Raw genomic sequence first — 19741 nt, forward strand, 5'->3', positions numbered from 1 at the left:
TGTGATCTGGGTCCAAACTTAATGCAAGATAAACTAGGAGCTCTGCTATTACATGAGGAAACCAGAACACTCCTGAGAAGGAAAGACAAAGTGAGAAATTAGCAAAGCAATTATCATTACAAGAAGTAGGAAACTGCTTTAAGTTATTAATGCCAGTCCTTTAAGGGTTGCTTTCTAACTTGCAAGTATTCAAGACAAATCCTACCCTGAAGGCCAAATTACTGCAGGTTCGAATTTTATTTTTTGAACTTCTTTGGAAAAGACTTGCCTTGCAATAAGAAAGTAAAGAGACAGAAAGATGATAAGCGATCTGAATATGGTCTTACAAGTATTTAAGAGATTTCCAATAACAGGCTCTTCTAACGAAGACATGCAAGATCCAACTGATGAAAATTCAATTTGGAAAAAAGTCAAAGTGGAAAGAATTTTTTTAAATCAGTCTACTGGAATAACTCACCTAGGAAAGCTGACCTTTTAAAATTAGCAGTAGATGTTTAATACATACAGTCCCCAGTTTTATCTCAGCATCCACCATAGCCGTGCTTCTGCTAAAGCCGTTCACCAGCACTACCCCTTCCCAAGCTCTACCTGTCCTTCTCTCCAGAGGCTGTTTCCCATCCAAGTAACCATCTTGAGCCCTTCTCCTCACTTCTAAAATGCAAGGCAGAGCAGCACAAGGACTGAAACAGTAGAATGATGCTACAAAGAGTAAGTCTTGTTCACCTGCTGTGTTACAGCTCAAAGGGTTTATCAAAACACTGTGTAGATCTAATGCCTCTCTTCCTTTAGCCACTGCTTTTACCTTCCTCACAAGCATGCAGTATGAGGATGCTCATCATCATGAAAGGATCTTAAAAAAACACATAAACCTAATGAAATTGGAAGGTTATGCTGATAATTCTGGCAGAAACATAAACAGTACCACCTCACTGAGTGTTTTTTCTTAGACTAGTGTCCTTACATTTAAGGCATAGGAATGGGTAGCTGGTAGCTCACTGTTGAAAAGGTAGATGATGTTTAGGCGGGAGGAGGTGGAAAAAAAAGCCAAGCACCTGGAAAACACTTCATTGCTTCTTTATTTAGATGCACCCACAGTACAGAGCCTCTTGAGCATGTGCAGAAGAGGAAGATTACACATTTATAGCTGGGAGCACCATTGAGTTCGAGTTTCTTTGATACCATTTTTAAGAAAGTAAACTATTTCCAAAGAATGACAATTGAAACCCAAGAGCTTAAGACCTGCTTGTACTTTTATCCAGAGGTGGAAGATATTTTTCTTTTATTATTACTTTGATGTAAGTAGAAGACATTTTCACAGTCTGGTTGGACCAGTCTATATATTTTCATATGCACCTTTTAATATAATATAAAAAATGTTTCATTTTTCCCCCCTACCCACAGATAGTTTAATGCATCTAAATTTAAAAACAGTAATGGACCAGAGCATTCCTATGGGGAAAAATGAACTTTTGCTGCCCTCTCCTGCTTAAACAATGAAATGCTAAAATATTAAGATCTATGAATCTAATGCTAACCTTTAAACAAAAAGCATGACAGGTCATTCGCTATACTACAATCGAAAATAGGACAACAACAAGAAATGTATCGGTACTATTTATATTTGAAAACTCCTCATCTTTACATGAGGTTATGAATACAACATATTTACAGTAAGTGATCCAAATAACAAAAACTTGTATTCAGAGAGGTCATGATAAAAAGTGTACACTTCTGTGGATGGGAAGCAACACTTGGATAAAAGGTTTCAATGAAAATTAGTTCCATCCTGTTTCAAGATACTGTTTCATAAACCTTAAATGAAAAACTGGGCAATACAAAATCTGCTGCAGATACCAACTAGAAAAACTAATTTGTGTCTCACAACTTAGCTGCTAAGGGAAGCAGGTGAGCCAAAATAAAAATAAAAGAAAAAGGTCACATGTAAGTAAAAACATTCTTCAATCTTGCACTGTCACCTTTATCTTGCTTTAGGGCCACCGCTAGCAGTGATAGTTACACAATTAAGAGAAAAGGCCATCTTTGTTTTCCAAGAGAGAACCCAAACCAAATCCTTTTGGTTTTATTCGGGGGGAGAAGAATCTGTTCAGTTCTTTCTCCTTCCTCACAAAACAATAAAAAGGTTTTTAAAGCTCAAATTTATTTTCCTTTCCATAGAGTAAGAGCCTGAGGCTGTACTTACACATGTAAAATGTAAGTACAGCTGCTGCACTTCTTGCTCAAGCAATTCTTGGCTCCGACAGCCTTGATTTTTCCATATATAGGAGGAGATAAAAAATAAATTAAATCCTTTTATTTGTGCTAAGAAAACCAAGATTAAATTTACTAGTGAACGCTCCAATGGCAGTAGAACACTTTTATTTAAAGCATTCCAACCTTTGGAAGAGAGACAAAAACCACTCAAAAGCAATGAAAGGAAAACAATAAGGGAGACTTGCAAGATGAAGAAAGCAATATGTGCTCAATTTAAAGTATCTGAGAGGAACTTCACTTTTACAGCTGTTACATCCCCATGACCTGATGCAATGCCCTAGTATTGAAAATGCAGCTCTTTCCTTTTACCAGACAGTATTCAATCCTTGCCCCTGAAACCAATATGGCACAGGACATGAGCGATCACCCAGCAACTGCCCTCCGAGCAGTTCATAAAAACATTTACACAAATAAAGGTAGTTTCTGGAACTCAAGAAGCAAATGAAAAGCACAATTAAATAGATGCACTGATCACACTTGGGCCCATATGCTGCCTTCTTCTTTGCCTACAGCTCCCATCGATCCCCAGGGGAGCTCTGTGCAGCGGCAGAATATCGCATTTGGGTTGCGGCAAACAGCGGATCCCGGGGGTACAGTCAGATCATTGTGGCAAGTGCTTCTTCGCATACATCGCACAGTGCAACCTAGCGTCGTGCCAGCCTTTTAGAGTCAAGTGACTAATATCACATCGTCTCGTTCAGCTTAAAGAAAACATTCCTTCTCGGAAGTGATAAATCATCTATAAACTTTAGATACTCCCCACTATCCCCACATCAGAGGTAACATCAGAGGTAACAAAATATTGCAACCCATCAGGTTCTCATCAGTTTTGTATGATCAATACCAAAATGTCATGTCAAAACCAAAAAGTTATGAACAAACAACACTCACCTAAACTCTAAGTACAGGACAAGGTGCTTTTTCTAATTTCACATTGTTCTGTTTTACTCCACCAGGTGGAAAACATTTTTTTTTTCCTTTGTTACATCTCAATTTTTCCACAATTGAACACAGTCTTTAAGCATGAGTTTAAAGTCCACCCTCTTGCAAAGCGTGATCATCTCACACAGAAATCACACTAGTCAATATTTCTTTTTATAACAGAAATAAAAGACTGTCAAAATCAATGGGCTAAGGGACATGATTTGTTATAAATTTATTTAATCTTCAGTATTTCAGCTTGCACCTTTGCTTCAGCACTTTAAAATAAAATGTTTCAACTATGACAATAACTGCCTAATTTACATTGCGTCCCAGTCAGTGTTCTTTAAAGAAGCTCATTAATCCCATTAAACCATGTTGTGTTTGGTGTTGCATATGAGTAGTTCCACCTTTTCTTTCCAGAATTAACAGTGCCAACTTTTTACAAAATTGTTGAGCTTACAACATTTGTGTGCGCAGACCCAGGAGTACATACACTGTGACCTGATAATCCTGAAACAGTCAGTAGTCTAGGAGGGAATTCTTTTTTTTTTTTTTTTTTTTTTTCCTCTTTTCCGTGCCTGGAAACAAGAAAACTTCAAATCCTACTGCACGTTTAAATGGTAGGAAGGAAAATATACAAGCTTGTATTTATACTGTACTTCTATCAATGGCAACAGGTCATAAATTCATGTTTGCAACTATCACAAAGACTCATGAACACCAATTCAGTTTTATACGGTAAATACTGCTGGATTGATGGTTTAGGATTATCAATTCACTGTTGTCATATGTCTATAACAGTTCAAAAGCATCCTGGAGAAAAATCCCAAAACACATACCTTTCGGTATATAATAATGCAACTGCATTAGCTAAATATATACTGTACATAAGTCTTATCAGCATTTTACCTACCAAAGATGTAAGATTCCACTTTCAAATACAAAGCAGATAGCCAATAATGCATACTTATAATACAGCCCTCTTCTTTGTTTTGTTTTTTTTTCTTTTGTTTTAAACAATTTGGTCACAATGCACCTTTGATATAAAAGCATTTTAAACTTTATTATTAATACTCAGAACATTAGGATTTCCAGAATTTTTTTTCAGTAGCATTTGTAGAACCACTTTTGGTAACAAATACAGTAGTTAGGAATGAGCATCCAGATGAGAATGCAGAAGTATATTATCCAGAATCCTTTCCAGCTAAGATCATAGGGCTGGTATTGTGATGAGTAATAGTACTAAAACCACAAAAACACTATAGTATGTTTCTTAGAGGCTACATCCTCTTTTGCTGGAACACTTTATAAATACATATTAAAAAGTAAGGCAACAACTCCAAACAGTCCAAACTGCTATCTCAACTCATTTTCCAATCAGATCCATGACCACTGGAGATCAATTTCATGCTTGCACTGTTTAGTGTTTGTCTTTATTCTTTCAAAATGGTCCAATAAAAACATACTGTAATAATTTAGCAATTAGTATTTCTAAAACAGGTCTGGTATGTGTGTCCAATTCCATAACACTAATACTGGTTAGGTACTGAAATCTAGGGTGTTACCACTGCCCATTTTTAAAGGATTGTGGACACTAATTTGGATTTGCAATAAATAGGTGCGTGAATCCAAAGCTCCCTTTTCTACTATGTTTATCACCTACTAGTTTTTTTATTCCTAATGTTCAAATTAAAGAAGCACCAGAGACAGCCTGGTACTAGAAAATGCTCACACCAGTAAACAAAACTTTTATTCAGGACCTATGTTTTTTCATGGCCCTGATCTGAATGGACATTCAACTTATGAAGATGTGCAAAAGGAAAAAAAAAAAAAAAAAAAAAAAAAAAAAAGTCAAATTACAGTAAAGTTATCCAGAGAAGGAGGATGTTACACAAACTCATAAGGAAATGACAGTCTTTTTTTCTCTTTTACTATAAATACACTTAACAGTTTAGCAGAAAGACAAGCTAAATTTTAAGATTGTTCACATTTGAAAGTTGTATTATACTCTCTGCCAACGATAAATAAGGAACAGGTCCTGACAATGGAATTTGACATTGCAATTTTCATCAACAGATCTTTGAAGACTGGTTTTAAAGAAGGGTTAAAACAATGATTATGTTTGCAAAGTTCTGAGAAGTCCATCTGCTGTCCAAACTTTGGATTAAAGTCCTTATTTTTTTCCTTTACTTAGAGACAGGTATATACAGTGCTGTTGTAATAATGAAACAAATGTGAAATCTACTGTAAAGTTGCACAATACAGAAAACTGTTGCTCCATCTTCTACTACATAAATGTGTGACTCCACAGGTTAATAATGCTGTTTTGTTTTTTTGTTAAGTTGGAATTATTCCATCACGTCTAAGACCTCTCTTTAATTCCAAATCCTCCAGTTTTTTCCACAGTTCTTCACGTTCTTTCTCTTTCTTCTTCTCACTGACAGATGAAATGAAACAAAAAGTTAGCAGGAGAGAAGACTGTAGAGAACTTATATAAAAAATGTACAGTTGACATTAATTAGCAACACTAATTTTGTTCAACACATTTGCAATTCTAACATATACTTGTCTTTTGTAAATTACTTTTATTTTTCCATGTTGTTACCTATTTAAGTATCACTAAAAAAAAGGAGTACGTCCATACACTGAACACAGTAACAGTGTTCATAGACACTACCTTGTAATACAGAAGAAAAAATGCAGTGGACTTTTATTATGGGTCTAATATATCATGATTAGTAAAAAAAGAATATTTTCAGTACTAATTTTCATTGGATAATTTTCATGTTTATTTAAGGAAGCTATTTTTAACTTTAAAAATAACAGCCACTTTCTAGAATAAGTGTTCCTTTATTCTTTTAGAATCACTGTTATTACATACAATACTTTCATACACCTTAGGCATCATCTTCCAAGGGAAAGTTCAGACCTAAGATACGTCTTCTGGTCAGTGCTTTGCTTTTTTTTTTTTTTCCCCATAAAAAATTCGATGTAGCATTTGCTTTAACAACAGGCTTTAAATAGCTGATTTGATAAAATTAAACAGCTAAACTAATATTTGCTGAACCTGCGTTATTTGTTTTCTAAATTTCCTGTATCTGCTGTAGCTTACTTTGAATAAATCTCCCTGATACTGCAAGGTGCAAAATGCATTAAATTCTATTATATCACCCTCCAGGTTCATCTGAAGTAATAATCTAATAGTTATAGAGATACAGATTCCATGCCTGTTGTGTTACAGTATTCTTGAAAATATTTCAGTAGATTAGAAATATTATTCATACACATCTTAATTCAGCCACAATGCCAACATCTAGCCCATTTATTTTAAATTGTAACTTCCAATAGTATTTTATGCATACAAAAAATAAAAGCAACTCTTAGGTAAGTCTCTTAACAGATTAAAAAAAAAAAAAAAGAATAGAGCCCACTGTCACTAAAACGCACTTAAAACTGAGAAAAAATATAAATAGCCTGACATTTTCAGGCTACTTACCAGATATTTATCATCCAATCATTTTGAAATATAGGCCTACTTAGTAAAACCCTTAGGTAATGATAACCTCATTCAACTTACCTATCTGACCTATCACAGTCATTAACATTGAATATATTTCTCCTGGTTTAGTTTAGCAAAAAAAAAAAAAAAAAAAAAAAAAGAAAACACTGTTCTGTTAAAATAATTAAGTTTTCCTATAAAAACTAATGTAATTATCACAGTTTATACTAGAAAGTATTTAAAAGTTTTATAATGACAATTAGTTATCCAGACACAGGACATATTACACCAGTGTCTGATCATGCTAAGAGGCAAGTGCCTCATTTTAAGGTACAAAGTGCAACTGCCATTGATTTAAGCCACTGAGGTTCCTTCATAAAAGGCTGGATTAGATGACCAGACCCTCAGCCTTTTCTGCAAGAAAACCACATAGTGCTCAATCTAGCAGATTGAGCCTTATTTATCATCAGATATCTAGAATTCATCTGCATCTTTGCTAAAATACAGCTCTAAGTCTCTAAAAGTAAAATGCTGTATTAATGTGTCAATTGTAGATTTTACATGTATAAAACTTTGTATTTTACAGTAATTAAGCAGAACAAAAGGACGGTGTGAATCCAGCCACACAATTCAAAACAAATGGCATCCAGGAGGCCTGAAAGACTGTACCAACATAGCAATTTCTGATGACATACAGCACGTACAGTACCCTTCGCTTTGCTTGTGGGAACTCCAAGTCACACCAAACATATGACAAAGTTGCAGACTGTTCAGAGTTCATGATTTTTTATTTATTTATTTATTTATTTGTGTGTGTGGGGGAGACACCTGCTATTCTGTATAAGCTAAAATTCTTGAGAAAAGAATCTGCACTGTAATTGCAAAATGAAAATTAAGGAGCACAGAAAAATAGGCAAAATAAAAATACCATATCATAATATCATAACTAATGACTGTATGAGTGGTGCACCTAATGGATCCTGCATACTCAAAGATTCAGCTACAGCAAGACTTCCGAAACAGAACCAAAAGAACTGAGAGATGCCTCTTTGCTTTAAGACATCTAGCCTATGCGCAGTGTTTTGGAAGAATCAAATCTTTGGGATTTCCCTTATGCTTTTTTCCAAACTGTGTAAGTATTTTTGTTTGTTTGTTTTTTACATCACTAAGTGAAGCATTATCTTTAAACACTTGTTTTCTTTTATTGCTGAAGAGCTTCACAGAATGGTTAAGGTTAGCAGGGACCTCTGGAGGTTATTGGGTATAACCCCTTTCTTAGGAAAACCCAGAGGAGGTTGCCCAGGACCATGCCAGATGGCTTTTGAAGATCTCCAAGAAGGCAGACTCCACAACCTCTCTGAGAGGTCTGGAACAGTGTTCTGTCAAGAGCACACTAAAGACCTGCTTCCTGATGTTTAGACAGCAAATAGAGAAAATAGCTTTATATATCTAACTCTCTTGCATTATGGGGTCAAAAGGAATTCTGGATGGATTCCCAAGCTAAGCAACAGGTACTGTATTTTATAAGGAGTAAAGAACAACATTTACATGACATTATCTTACAACTCGCAAAGAGAAGGCTCAAGAGAATATAGAGGAAAAAACAAGGCACTGTGTCAATTATGTGTGAGATAATGCAACTGCAGCTGAGTGTAAGGAATAAACTAAACAGCAGGCCTTATGCACAGCTGACAAAAAAAGCTTTAAAAAGTTACCGCTGACGATCTGACTTGTAAGTGGCTGTCAGCTCGTCAAACATGGTGCTGTTCATCTCCATAAAAGCCTTCAACACATTGTAGACTAAAGCCACAATAGCCCTGTGAAACATTAACAAAGAAAAAAAGGAGTTTAGTTTCAGGTGAAATCAAACATGAAAGAAAAGTATTTCTCTTACCATCATTTCTGCTCTTGAAAGTATGCTAATTCTTTGATTTCTATGGAACTACTCTTGATTAACACATTTGAAGGTGAGAATCTGCTCTCATGTCTCTACTGACTACTTACATGGCGTAAACCAAAATGCTATGGTAAAAGGTAACAACAGAAAGCTATCACATTGAAGATGTAATAGCTCTTGATGTGGAGCAATTCTGAATGCAACTCCAGAGATTAAAATCATCAATGCTTGCAGAAGTAACAGAATTTAAACACAAGAAGGGAATGATTCATATTTCCTTAACTTTTTTTTTCTAGGAAGCTGAATATTCAGTGCATCTCTGCAAAATACAAGGCTTCATTTCAAGAGTGATTTCCTTGTACCACTACATTTCATATTCATTTTCACGTTTGTATATCAAAAAAATAAATCTAAAAAAAAAAAAACTTATGGATGAGATATTGCAGTACCTATGCAAAGCAGTATAGAGCATCTATATAAACCTCTGCTTTCTTTGCTTTTTGCTGTTCCTGACCTTACACAAAAGCCAATATATCACTTATTTTATTTCTCGTTGCTTAACTGCATAAAATGTGACAAGTGGGCTTATATAAGAGGTGATGTATAATCCTAGTAATTTCAAAAAGGTTTCAAAGGCATCTTGTCCCACAAAGGTTCAAGAAAGTTAAAGTCAGTTTACTCTTTTACACCATCTGACTAGATAACTAACCTAAAATATAACAATTTCCAAAGTAATATGGGTCTGCCAATAGTCTGATTATCCAGAGTTCAAAATTCTTTTCTGGCAGAGATGAAGATAAACAACTAAAAAAATGAAAAAAAAAGAGAAAAAAATCTGAAAATATTCAAAGAATTTGAATAGACTATCTATCAAGAAATCCAAGTTCCTCACCCAATACTAAAGTTATCATATACAGACACAGATCTGCTTATGAAACAACTCTTCATCCAGTAAAGTAAATGAACACTACAGGTGCAAGGAACATTTAAAGATAACCTATCCAGAAAATGCGCCAGTTCCCCATCCCCGTCTTATTCGCTTCTTTCAATAAGCTTTCATTTTTGTTGCCTGCATTTAAGAATGTTCTTAGAAAGATACCTTAAATACCTTCTTTATTTCACATGTATCTTAACCCAGTTTGCATGTCAAAGGTACAACACTCCTGTGGGTATAAAACTCCGAGATCTGGGATGCTGGCGTATTCTTATTACCAGAAGCATCCCAGTACATAGCACAAAAGGTTGGGCAGGCTGGTTTGAGACTCGCAATGCAGTGTTAATGCCATGGAAAGTGTCTTTTTTTTTTGTGTTCTGTTATCTATATGTTTCTTGAAGACCTCCAGGAATGGTGACTCAATCACTTCCCTGGGCAGGCTGCTCCAACACCACAGATCCCTTTCAGTAAAGTCATTTCTCCTAATATCAAAACTAAACCTCCCTTGGCACAAATTAAGGCCATTTCTGCCCATCTTGTCACTTGGTGCTTGGGAGTAGAGCCCAATCCCCACCTTGATACAATCTCCTTTAAGGTAACTGTAAAGAACATTAAGGCCTCCCTCCCCTCAGCCGCCTTTTTTAAAAGGTGACATATTTTACCTTTTTAAAGATGACATGTTTTACAAATACTTTAGAGTAAGGCCTTACCTAATCAGCTGGGACCTGACCACAGCACACTGGGTTTACTAAACAGTCACCACTCTGGCTTAGAAACACATTTCAACCGAAGTAGAGTATGTGTGACATCCAACTGTAACACTGTTTTTTATGACAACATTTTCTACTACGTCATCAAGTTTAAAAATCAAAAAGCCAAATTAAGAGGATATCAGTAGGAAGCTACTGCTCTACGATTGTGCATAATAGAGAACAGCTGTATTTAAATGCATTTTGAAAAAAAAAAAAAACAACCTAATAACATACTGGTTTATATATGCTGCATAAATGTTTAGAAAAATGCTTGTACCAGAAGTCTACCAGTGGGATCAGTACCATCCGCAGTACAGCCACAAAGCCTTATTAATGCCAAGTGATATTATTCCAGATAATTTAGGAACACACTTAACACATTAACTAGCTTGTAAAAATCTGTTTACGAGAAATGCTTGATGAGCAACATTTTTTCTTCAGTAACAATGCAACATCTAATTTCTCTTCCTTCCAATTTATGAGAAGGTTTATTTTTATCCCATAAGGTACTGATTTTTGTTTACATACCAGATAATTAATAACATTTTGAGCCAAGCTTAAGCATGGTCTAATTTATATTGGCTTGAACAGAGCTGCACCTGCTCATGTCAGTTTTGAATCTGGATCTTTCCTGTTCTGTCATTCTTCAGCAGACACTTCCTTAAGTTGATCAGCAGTTTGACAAGAGGTAATTTAAAATTTAATTGCAAAAACTTACGGATTCCAGTGCTCTTTAGAAATCCTATAAAGGCTGGAAAACATGATGGGAAGTATAACGTTTGAATTCTCCTCTATCAAACTCATGATGTATTCATTATTCCAATAATACAGTGCTCTTTCAGCCACCTTTGAGTCAAAGGAATAAAATATTAATGGGAATTCAGATACATTTTTTGTAATAATCTGAAGCAAAACCAAGTCATAGAAATTTCATTAAGATGAATTAACAGAAATCATTAATTTGGGAAATAAAACTCTATTTTAATCAATAGTATAACCTGCATTAATGGTATCTTTGTACTGTAATTCAGATCCCACAGCATCCATTTTCTCTTTCCCCTGAACAATACAGTGTGACTCACTGAAGACCAAGAGCAGATGATGCAACAATACCGCAGCTATGGAAGAGAAGGGCAAGTGGAAGGACTTACCATCTCCCCTTTCTCTCAATCCTGTGACTTCCCAGTTGGAAGTAACAGCACCAGGATACGAGAGGAAGAAGGCAGGGAATACGTGAGATGAGGTCTTAAATGTGGGGAAGACTAATGACAGAATCACCTTGGCAGGGAGATGGAAACTAGGAGGGAAAACACTGATCTACATAGTGTTTAAAACAGATGTAGCCCAAGGAAGAGCCTACAGCACTCCCATCTGCCTTTGTGCCAGGACAGGTCACGTAACTTAATACAGGGATGATACAAGCCATGAATCCTGTCTCATCTTCGCATATGATTAAACTTAATTCCTATTCATCCCCCTTCTCACCATCATGCAAGAAAGAAAATAGTTTATGGGATCAATCACCTCTAACCAGACATCTCTTTAGAGAAGGATGGAGGTAGTAGAACAAGAGACACATTAAAAAAGTAAGCAAATAGATCTTACTGGGCCTATCAGTCCAAAGGCCATACAGTGAGTACCTATACCTATAAGGGCTCAAAGTCTGCCTGGATAAAATTTAAACTCTTATGTGGCTTAGGTTCTGTGCTGTAACCCCAAATATATTTAAAATGTTATAATAGAACTCAGAACTAAACATCTACTGCAACATACCTTTCCATAGAAATCCAGAAGAACAAGTATTTTAAACTACATAATATAAAATAGTATTTACATTTGAGGGGGTTTTATGTTTGAAATTGAGGCTATACATTCCTATACAAACTGACCTGAAAATGAGGACTAGAGACACACTTGGCAATTTGTTTAAACAAGGGTTCCTGGATTTTGACGAATTGTGACGGTTCAATTACATCCAAGATTTCCTCCAGCTCTCCTAGGAACATGACCTGCAGACAAGGAATGAAGCACTGAATTCAACAACTATGAATTATCTTTATCAATAAAATGCTGCATACCCTCAAATCCCACCACTTCAGGAAAAAATAGAAGCTCCCACCAGTTCAACAAGACCCTTGGTCAAAAAACCCAATCAGTTCTAGCTTTGACAGCTTCTGGATCTAGTTTCTTAAAGAAAGAAGTATGTGCAAATGCTCTATTGGTAGTCCTTTAAAGCAAACTTCAGAATTGCACCAGGATACCCATGCTGAAAAACCTAGTCTCATACAAAGACTTTGAATAGCCAAGTCTTTAAGTCTGTTAAAGAAAGTCATATAATTTTAACTCATTTTTCAAAGTAATACTGAAAATAACAGTTTTGCTATGTCATGAAATCTCAGGGATATTCAGATTTGCATTAAGAATTTGAAACAAAAATGCTAAGTATTAACTGCCTCTTAACACGTTCAGCGGGTAAACCCAGAAAATAAAACATTCTTTATACACCCTGGGAAAATACTCTCCTCACATATAAACAATTCCAAATCGAACATTTTTTCCAATCTATCCTCTATATATTTATTGTCCCCTTTCTAAAACAAAACAAAATTGTATTTTCTGTGTAAAAACTAGAGCTTATTTTGTGAGTAGAAATGGCTATCAGAAGCTTTTCTCTTCATAGTCAAAACTATCCAGAAAACGATACAAAACAAAAGAACAAAAAAGCAGAATTCAAGCATAGAAAATCTTCTACAAGAACTAACACCAACATCCAATACAGCATGTGCAATCTACCTGGAGAAACGTAAGAATTCCCTGCACATTATATCATAGAGCAAACTAACTTTGTTGTTGTTGTTGTTAATACTAGCATGTCATTTACCTCTTTCTGACTGCAGGTTTTTGGCCAGAATTTCATTAAGCCTCTGATGACCTGAATAAGAAAAAAAAGAAATTAGACATATATTTTTTTAAATTCCTCATGAAAAAAATAAGCTGTTTATGACAGAAAAAAAAAGTATGAAAAATATTTACTGGTTCTGTGAGCGAGGGGTCTTTCTCCAGAAACTGTACTATGCAATATGCCAGCTGTGAAGAGAAAAAGATTTCAGAAAATGAAGTTAGAACATTTCTATACAGATATCACAAAAATATTTTAAGAAGCCACAACAACAACAAAAAAAAGAGGCTCAAGGCAAGATGCTATACAGCTTTCTAAAAATGTATCCAATTTTACACTGAGATGCAGTTTGCACTGTGTAAATCCATTCAAAGTCCAGTTCACAGGAACAACAGGTAACACGTTACAAAAACCTTAAGGTGACAAAGTACCATACACAATTAAAAACCAGAGCAGCTCAGAATTCTAAAAACAGGAAGATAACAGAAGTTTAGATGATTGTTACTCTCTGAAATAACATTTTACACTTCTTGTGTATTGGCAAAATCATGAAAACTCACAAGATGTGCTAGCACAGCTAAAACCTGTAACATAGTCAGCAAGTGCTGCTTGAAACGCAGAACAAAGACTGCACTATCTGAAGATCAGACAGAAAGGCAACAGGTATCACGTAACAGAAGAAAAATATCATAATGAAAACTGAATGTATAAAAGGACATATGAAAGCATAAACGCGGTATTAAGAGGTCTGTGAGTGAAAACGTTTAAGGTTATGCAAAAGTGAGGGGATTACTATTCAGAAAGTTGCCAGAGCGATGAAGAGTTTAGCCAGGACAAGACTAAAGAAACCTGGATATCCTCTTGGGACACGGAAAGAGGATGATAGAATGAGAAAGGTAACCTTGTGAGAATGGGAAAATTGCAGAGAGGAAAACTGAAGAGTTAAGCTACTAAACATACACGTAGGTTACATTTTTATTTATACAAAATTATACATGTAGGTTACATTTTTAATTACCTAATCAGAATAGAAGATATTTATCACAAAAAACATAGCAAAAGAATAAAAAACTGCTGTATTGTCCCACATTACAAAAATTTTCCCCCACCTTTTTTATGTGCTAGTCAATTAAATTTCCTAAATAGCAAAAACAAACAAACAAACAAAAAAATCATCATTCTAACTGATCAGAAAATATTTTTATAAATTCTACCTGTGCATGGAAGAGTGATAAACTCCTGACAGTATGTAAAGGAATCAGCACCTTCACCAGGAACTGTTTATGCTCTGCCTTAAGAGGTAAAGCAAAACCATTGATAATACTAGAAATTAGAAGAGAAATATTTGTTAGTGTTATCATAGAAAACATTCTGAAGGTCTGAACAAGATCTTTCTACATTCAAATAATTTAGCAGTCAGCACCTGTTTACAGACAGCAGGATCATGCTGTCTTAACAAGTGCTAAATTTTCTCCTCCTTTATATTAGCAGTGCAGTATATCTATGTAGTAATTCAGCTCTGACTTAGGAACAATGATATAAACAGCTGCACAAACCTGTTGCCAAACAGATAAGAACTTGCCTTTGTTGTTCTGTAAATTCATATACAAAAGGTGTTCTTGGGTAATTAACTTACCAGAATTACATTTGAAACATTCACACTGTTAGCATACTTAAAAAAAAAAAAAAACAACAAAAAACTATAGCATGCAAGAATGAAGTGTAACACACACAAATCCATCCAACACTTCTTTGGCTGTAACTTGCACCCAGTTAAATACTCTTGGCAAAAATGTGATAGATTTGCACATGAGCTTAAAGATGACCACATGCACACATTTGTTTTCAGAATAGGGGCTTATAGCAATACTTCCTTCTAAGTCTGACACTATTCTGACACATTCAGGATGGAAGTTAGAGATAGATAATAAAGACTCACTTACCTTCCTAAAATTTCCAACAGTTCAGCTACGCCATTGAAGTGTTCAGTTTCATAAACAAATCTTAAAAAAAAGAAAAAAAAAAAGTTAAACATCAGTAATGTATCAGTTTCCTACAATGTTCCTAAGAGAAAAATACATTCTCCCACAACTTACCGTAGAAAAATATTATTAATCTGTTTTCGGATAAATGCTCTAAGACCCAGAAACTTGCCATAAATTCTGTGCAAGACTGTTTTTAGGTAGTCCCGTTCTCGAGGGTCTTCACTGTCAAATAGCTCCAACAGCTGTGTTTAAAAGAAACAGAACAACAAAAATTGAATATTGACTTTACATTTGACAAGTATGACACAGACTTCTATATGACAGTTAAATTCATGCAAGCTTATACGAGTAAGAACATCTATATTACCCAAGGTGTAGAAATACAGAATTTAAAAAATCTGTTGCAACCCAGATACAACATCACGAAGCTCAGCTTATTGATCTTCACTTCTGACATAAAAATTTGGAAATCTTCCAACAACAAAGACACTTTTGTTTAACAGGCTCTAAAACGCTGCCTTCTTCCTCCCCCAAAATAAATAATATGATATTGTCGCATCTACAAATTAAGACAATTTACCTACCCCCTCACTCTGAAGAACTGAAAGACATTGCTCATTTGCTCTAATATTTTACTCCCACAATTTTGTGTCAAAGTCACATTTTTCCTAATTGCTTGTAATTTATATTATGAGCTCTTAAGTCTTCCTAGTGATTACATGGCCTGCACAACGTGGAAAGACTCAACATTGACATCTGTGCCAGCACTGGATCCGCTGTCACAGGATCTCCACTAATCTCAACATGAATCAAAGAATCAAGGACAATTAATCCTCCAGGTTGAACAAAATGTTATCTTCAATTCAGTTTAAACAAAGCAAAAACATACAAAAAAAAAACTTTACTAAGAAACTGTTAAATCAGATTTTAAAACAGCAAAATAGTTACGTGGCACACAGTCAAAACAGAATACCATCCTCTGTGTTTTATTGTACAAAATATATCTTGGAACACTGCTACCCTAAGTTGCCTTTTAGAATTAAGGTACGGAACAAGCAGCAGCAATGTCAGCTACACATCTTTGTTCTATTCCCCTTGAATCATCTATGACAAATATCTGAGTCTCACCTCACCCCTTCTCCATCTTTTCTGACACCACAACATTTGTTATTTTGGCAGACAGCTGGAATGAATTTAAAGGTAAACAAAGTAAAAAACAAAAAACAACTACACAGAAAATAATGAAATCTAAGCTAGTAATCAAAAGGAACCATTATCTCTCTTACATGAAAAATAAAGTAACTGTGAACTAGTACCTCTCTTGCAAGAGAAATTAAATATGCCAAAGAGACCTTACAAATGTTTAAGATGCTGCCAGAAAATCATTACAGGAATGGTAGAAAACAAAATTATCTTGTTTTTACAATCAGATAAATTATAAACACCTATTATAAGTTGATATGTAAGTCTATATATGCTACCTTATCTCTGTTAAACTGCTACTCCATTTTGAGGAGGTTAAGGAGGGAAAAAAAAAAAAAAAAAAAAAAAAAACAGAAAAAGATGATTAAAGAGTCTTAAGCTTTCTGGGATTTTGCTTTCTAATAGTTAGGTTTAGGACTGATGTGTGTGTTCTTTTTCATTGTGTCAGATGTATCCCACTTTTCCTTGCAGTAAGGAGCTGTGGTGGGAATTTCATGAGGAAATTACAAGGTTTGTCAGCTGCCCACTCGAGGTTATAAACACATTCATTCGTTAAATCAGTTCTGCAGTTAAATAAATAAATAGTCACCTCATCCTTCCCCAAATAGCAAATTTCACCCAAAGATAGCAAACAGCTGGAAGCACTTATGTTTTTAATTTTCTTATTGGATTGTTTTTAGGAGCAAAATATTTATATTTCCAGTTCTGTAATACAGGTCCTCTGTGGAAACGTTACTGAAGTCAGACTCATTCTGTCATTTAAAAAAAAAGATTATTTTGATTTGTCCAATTTGTTATCAGTTTTCAACAATAAAGACTTATTTTTATGGATAAGCTGCAAGACTTCCATAATTTGCATGACTACTCTGACACTAAACATACACAGAAAAGGGAAATAAAATTTCCAAAATAGCAACCTACAGCAACACAGATACTTGTGGAGGTATTTCAACAGCAAGTCTCTTAGCAACCACTGCCAACCATTTCAGGCTGTGTACCAGCGGTCTTTAGAAATGAACAGTTACACTGTTAGTGCACAACATTTTAGCAAAACACACAGCTGAAAGCCAGCAACAAATCTGTATTTAAATAAAACAAATAAAAACCAACAACAAAAAAAAATAAAGCAAACAAGAAGCAAGCAAGAAAAAAACTTGAAAAATGCCCATTTCAAAGAAGTCCATCAAATTTAAAAAAATAAGAGAAAGCTGATTAGGAAGATTGTCACAGCTGTACTACTGGTGTCATGAAACACCCAACATGCTTTAAGTTCTTAAGGCTCAAATTGGTTTCCAATATAAGTCATTTGTAATCACAGGTTCCTAACTCTGGGCATACAAAAAAATACTGCAAGAAGAAGCGCAAGCACACTCAAGTTCCTATAGACCACAGGGAAACGCTTATAGACACAGAAATATATCTATTTGCACATGTATGTAAGGCTCAGCAGAACTTTTGATAGAAAAACATGAATTTTCAGTTGACACACGATACGAAGCACTATATAAAAATGCATCACCTAACCATATGGCAAGAGCTTCAAATTCTTAGAATTCTTTTAAGCTCCAATTGTTGTATCATCCATTTCAGATACGTAGGTTTCAAAATATCACACTTCCCCCTTTCAGGAGATATATTCTGTCATTTAGCAGATTTATTGAAGACTAATAAGATCTTCAAAATCTTTGTCATAGACCTATTTAGAAGTGTTTGGCACCTGCTGTGCCAAATCATAAAAGGGCATAAATCATAAAATCATCAAAATCATCAAACCATAAAAATGCCTTGAAAAGGTTTAAGTGAGTAGGATACCATCAGTCACAAACAAACTCAGCAGCATGTAATAGGAGCACCTGGAAACGTTTATTCTCTAGATTTGGAAGACAAACACAAACATTCCTTCTAAGTCAATCCTGCTCTACCTGAACAAAATAAAATTAGCCTGGAAAAACCTGCCAAGAGTGACTTCCCCCCAGTCACGTTCTGACATCTCCATCAGGCACTGGATGACAAGATTGTTGCAACCTCTTGTTCAAATCAATATTTGGATGAACAAAAAAGGAAGCTCCACCACAGAGGTTTGATCCGCATAAAAAACACTCTCATATTTAGGAGATGGATAAAATAAAAACATGCATATTCTAATGCTCTTCTAGAGGAAAGAAGGTCTTGGGATATTAAGAAGGGAACTGAAGTCCCTTCTTTGAATTTAAGAATAGAAACTGCTTTCTTTGCTAAGTTTATCAGGTATTTTTTATATGAGTAATGTACAAGGGCAGCAAAACCACTACCTTTATTGCCTGAGCATCACAGAGAAAAGTAAAAGCTCCATGAAGAAGAGGTGAGAGAAAGGCATTCAGAAACGCTGAGTCTCTCCTGCCATATCTAGTTTGGCTTTTATTCAAGTCTCACTCCCCAAGGCAACTCCCTTTTCCAGCTAAGTAGGAATCTTTATGAATTTCCATGATTTCAAAAGCAAGCTGCAGACTGCCTTAAACACAAAGTTCCATCTGATTTAGTGGTTCTAAATGGGAACCACTAATTCACCGTGGGAACAGAAAACACAAGACAGATGTATTGTTGAAAGCTGAAGACAAAAAGGCAAAGGATGCCTATCTGTGAAGTTACCTGGTTTATCCCAGAAAACACCTTCCTTCAGCTATCTCTGTTCTGACTTCTGTTGATGTCTGGGAGAAACTTCCCCAGCAGAGAAGTCTACCTGCTATAGTTCCACGTGAAGCAGGAGGAGGAGGATGAAACATGCCAGCTATGTGGCTACCAGCTCACTGACTGAGGCTCTCCTCCACTCAGGCATAATGGCAAGCAAATTTCAAAGATAAAGCTTCCCATTCCTTGTTCCATGTTGTTTATTACTGATGCTACTTCTATGCTTCTAATAGAGCTTGAACTTTATATGGCCTTTTGATTTACTTCCTCCCCAAGCACTATAGCATCACTGTTTCCAATGCTACTTGGGGAACAGGCTTGTTAACGAACTTCTGCCCTTGTTGCCAGCTCTCCAGTAGAGAAAAATAGCTTCCCCTTCCAACAGAAATATTTTAACAATATTAAGACATTAAAACTGGGGTTAAAGTAGTCTCTCTAGATGGCAGCATTTATAGATGACTTGACAGAAAGGCTTTCATTTCTCAACAGCTATCCTTTCAGCTCACTCTCACTTCCAGCTAGTCAAATATTTTGATTAACATATTAAAACTGGAGCCTGTCCAAGTATGGTATATATCTACAGCAACAGAGACTTGCATATAAACACACATACTTCCTCTATCTCTAGTTTGACAACTTGCATTGTAAGCACTTGTTTATAATTTTCTGATGCAAATAGAGTTTCACTTTCAAATTCCAAACAGCATCTT

General features: G+C 35.3%; 1 protein-coding gene across 7 annotated transcripts in view; it reads right to left on the reverse strand.

The window, feature by feature from the left end:
• Positions 1-1075: 1075 nt before the first annotated feature.
• The window catches only part of PPP2R5E (protein phosphatase 2 regulatory subunit B'epsilon), a 74726-nt gene continuing 56060 nt past the window's right edge, over positions 1076-19741 (reverse strand). For 6 of the 7 annotated variants that reach the window (XM_082760441.1, XM_082760438.1, XM_082760444.1 and 3 more), the window contains 9 exons: positions 15273-15403; positions 15120-15179; positions 14391-14499; positions 13311-13364; positions 13159-13209; positions 12167-12286; positions 10996-11123; positions 8410-8511; positions 1076-5632 (listed from right to left, as the gene is read on the reverse strand). In XM_082760441.1, coding sequence (XP_082616567.1) covers positions 5533-5632; positions 8410-8511; positions 10996-11123; positions 12167-12286; positions 13159-13209; positions 13311-13364; positions 14391-14499; positions 15120-15179; positions 15273-15403 — 855 coding nt within the window. In that variant the 3' untranslated portion in view covers positions 1076-5532. The remainder of the gene's footprint in view (positions 5633-8409; positions 8512-10995; positions 11124-12166; positions 12287-13158; positions 13210-13310; positions 13365-14390; positions 14500-15119; positions 15180-15272; positions 15404-19741) is intronic. The other variant, XM_082760439.1, reaches the window with a different exon arrangement.

The sequence above is a fragment of the Aythya marila genome, assembly GCF_965140915.1.
Source record: "Aythya marila genome assembly, chromosome: 5".
Classification (NCBI taxonomy): domain Eukaryota; kingdom Metazoa; phylum Chordata; class Aves; order Anseriformes; family Anatidae; genus Aythya; species Aythya marila.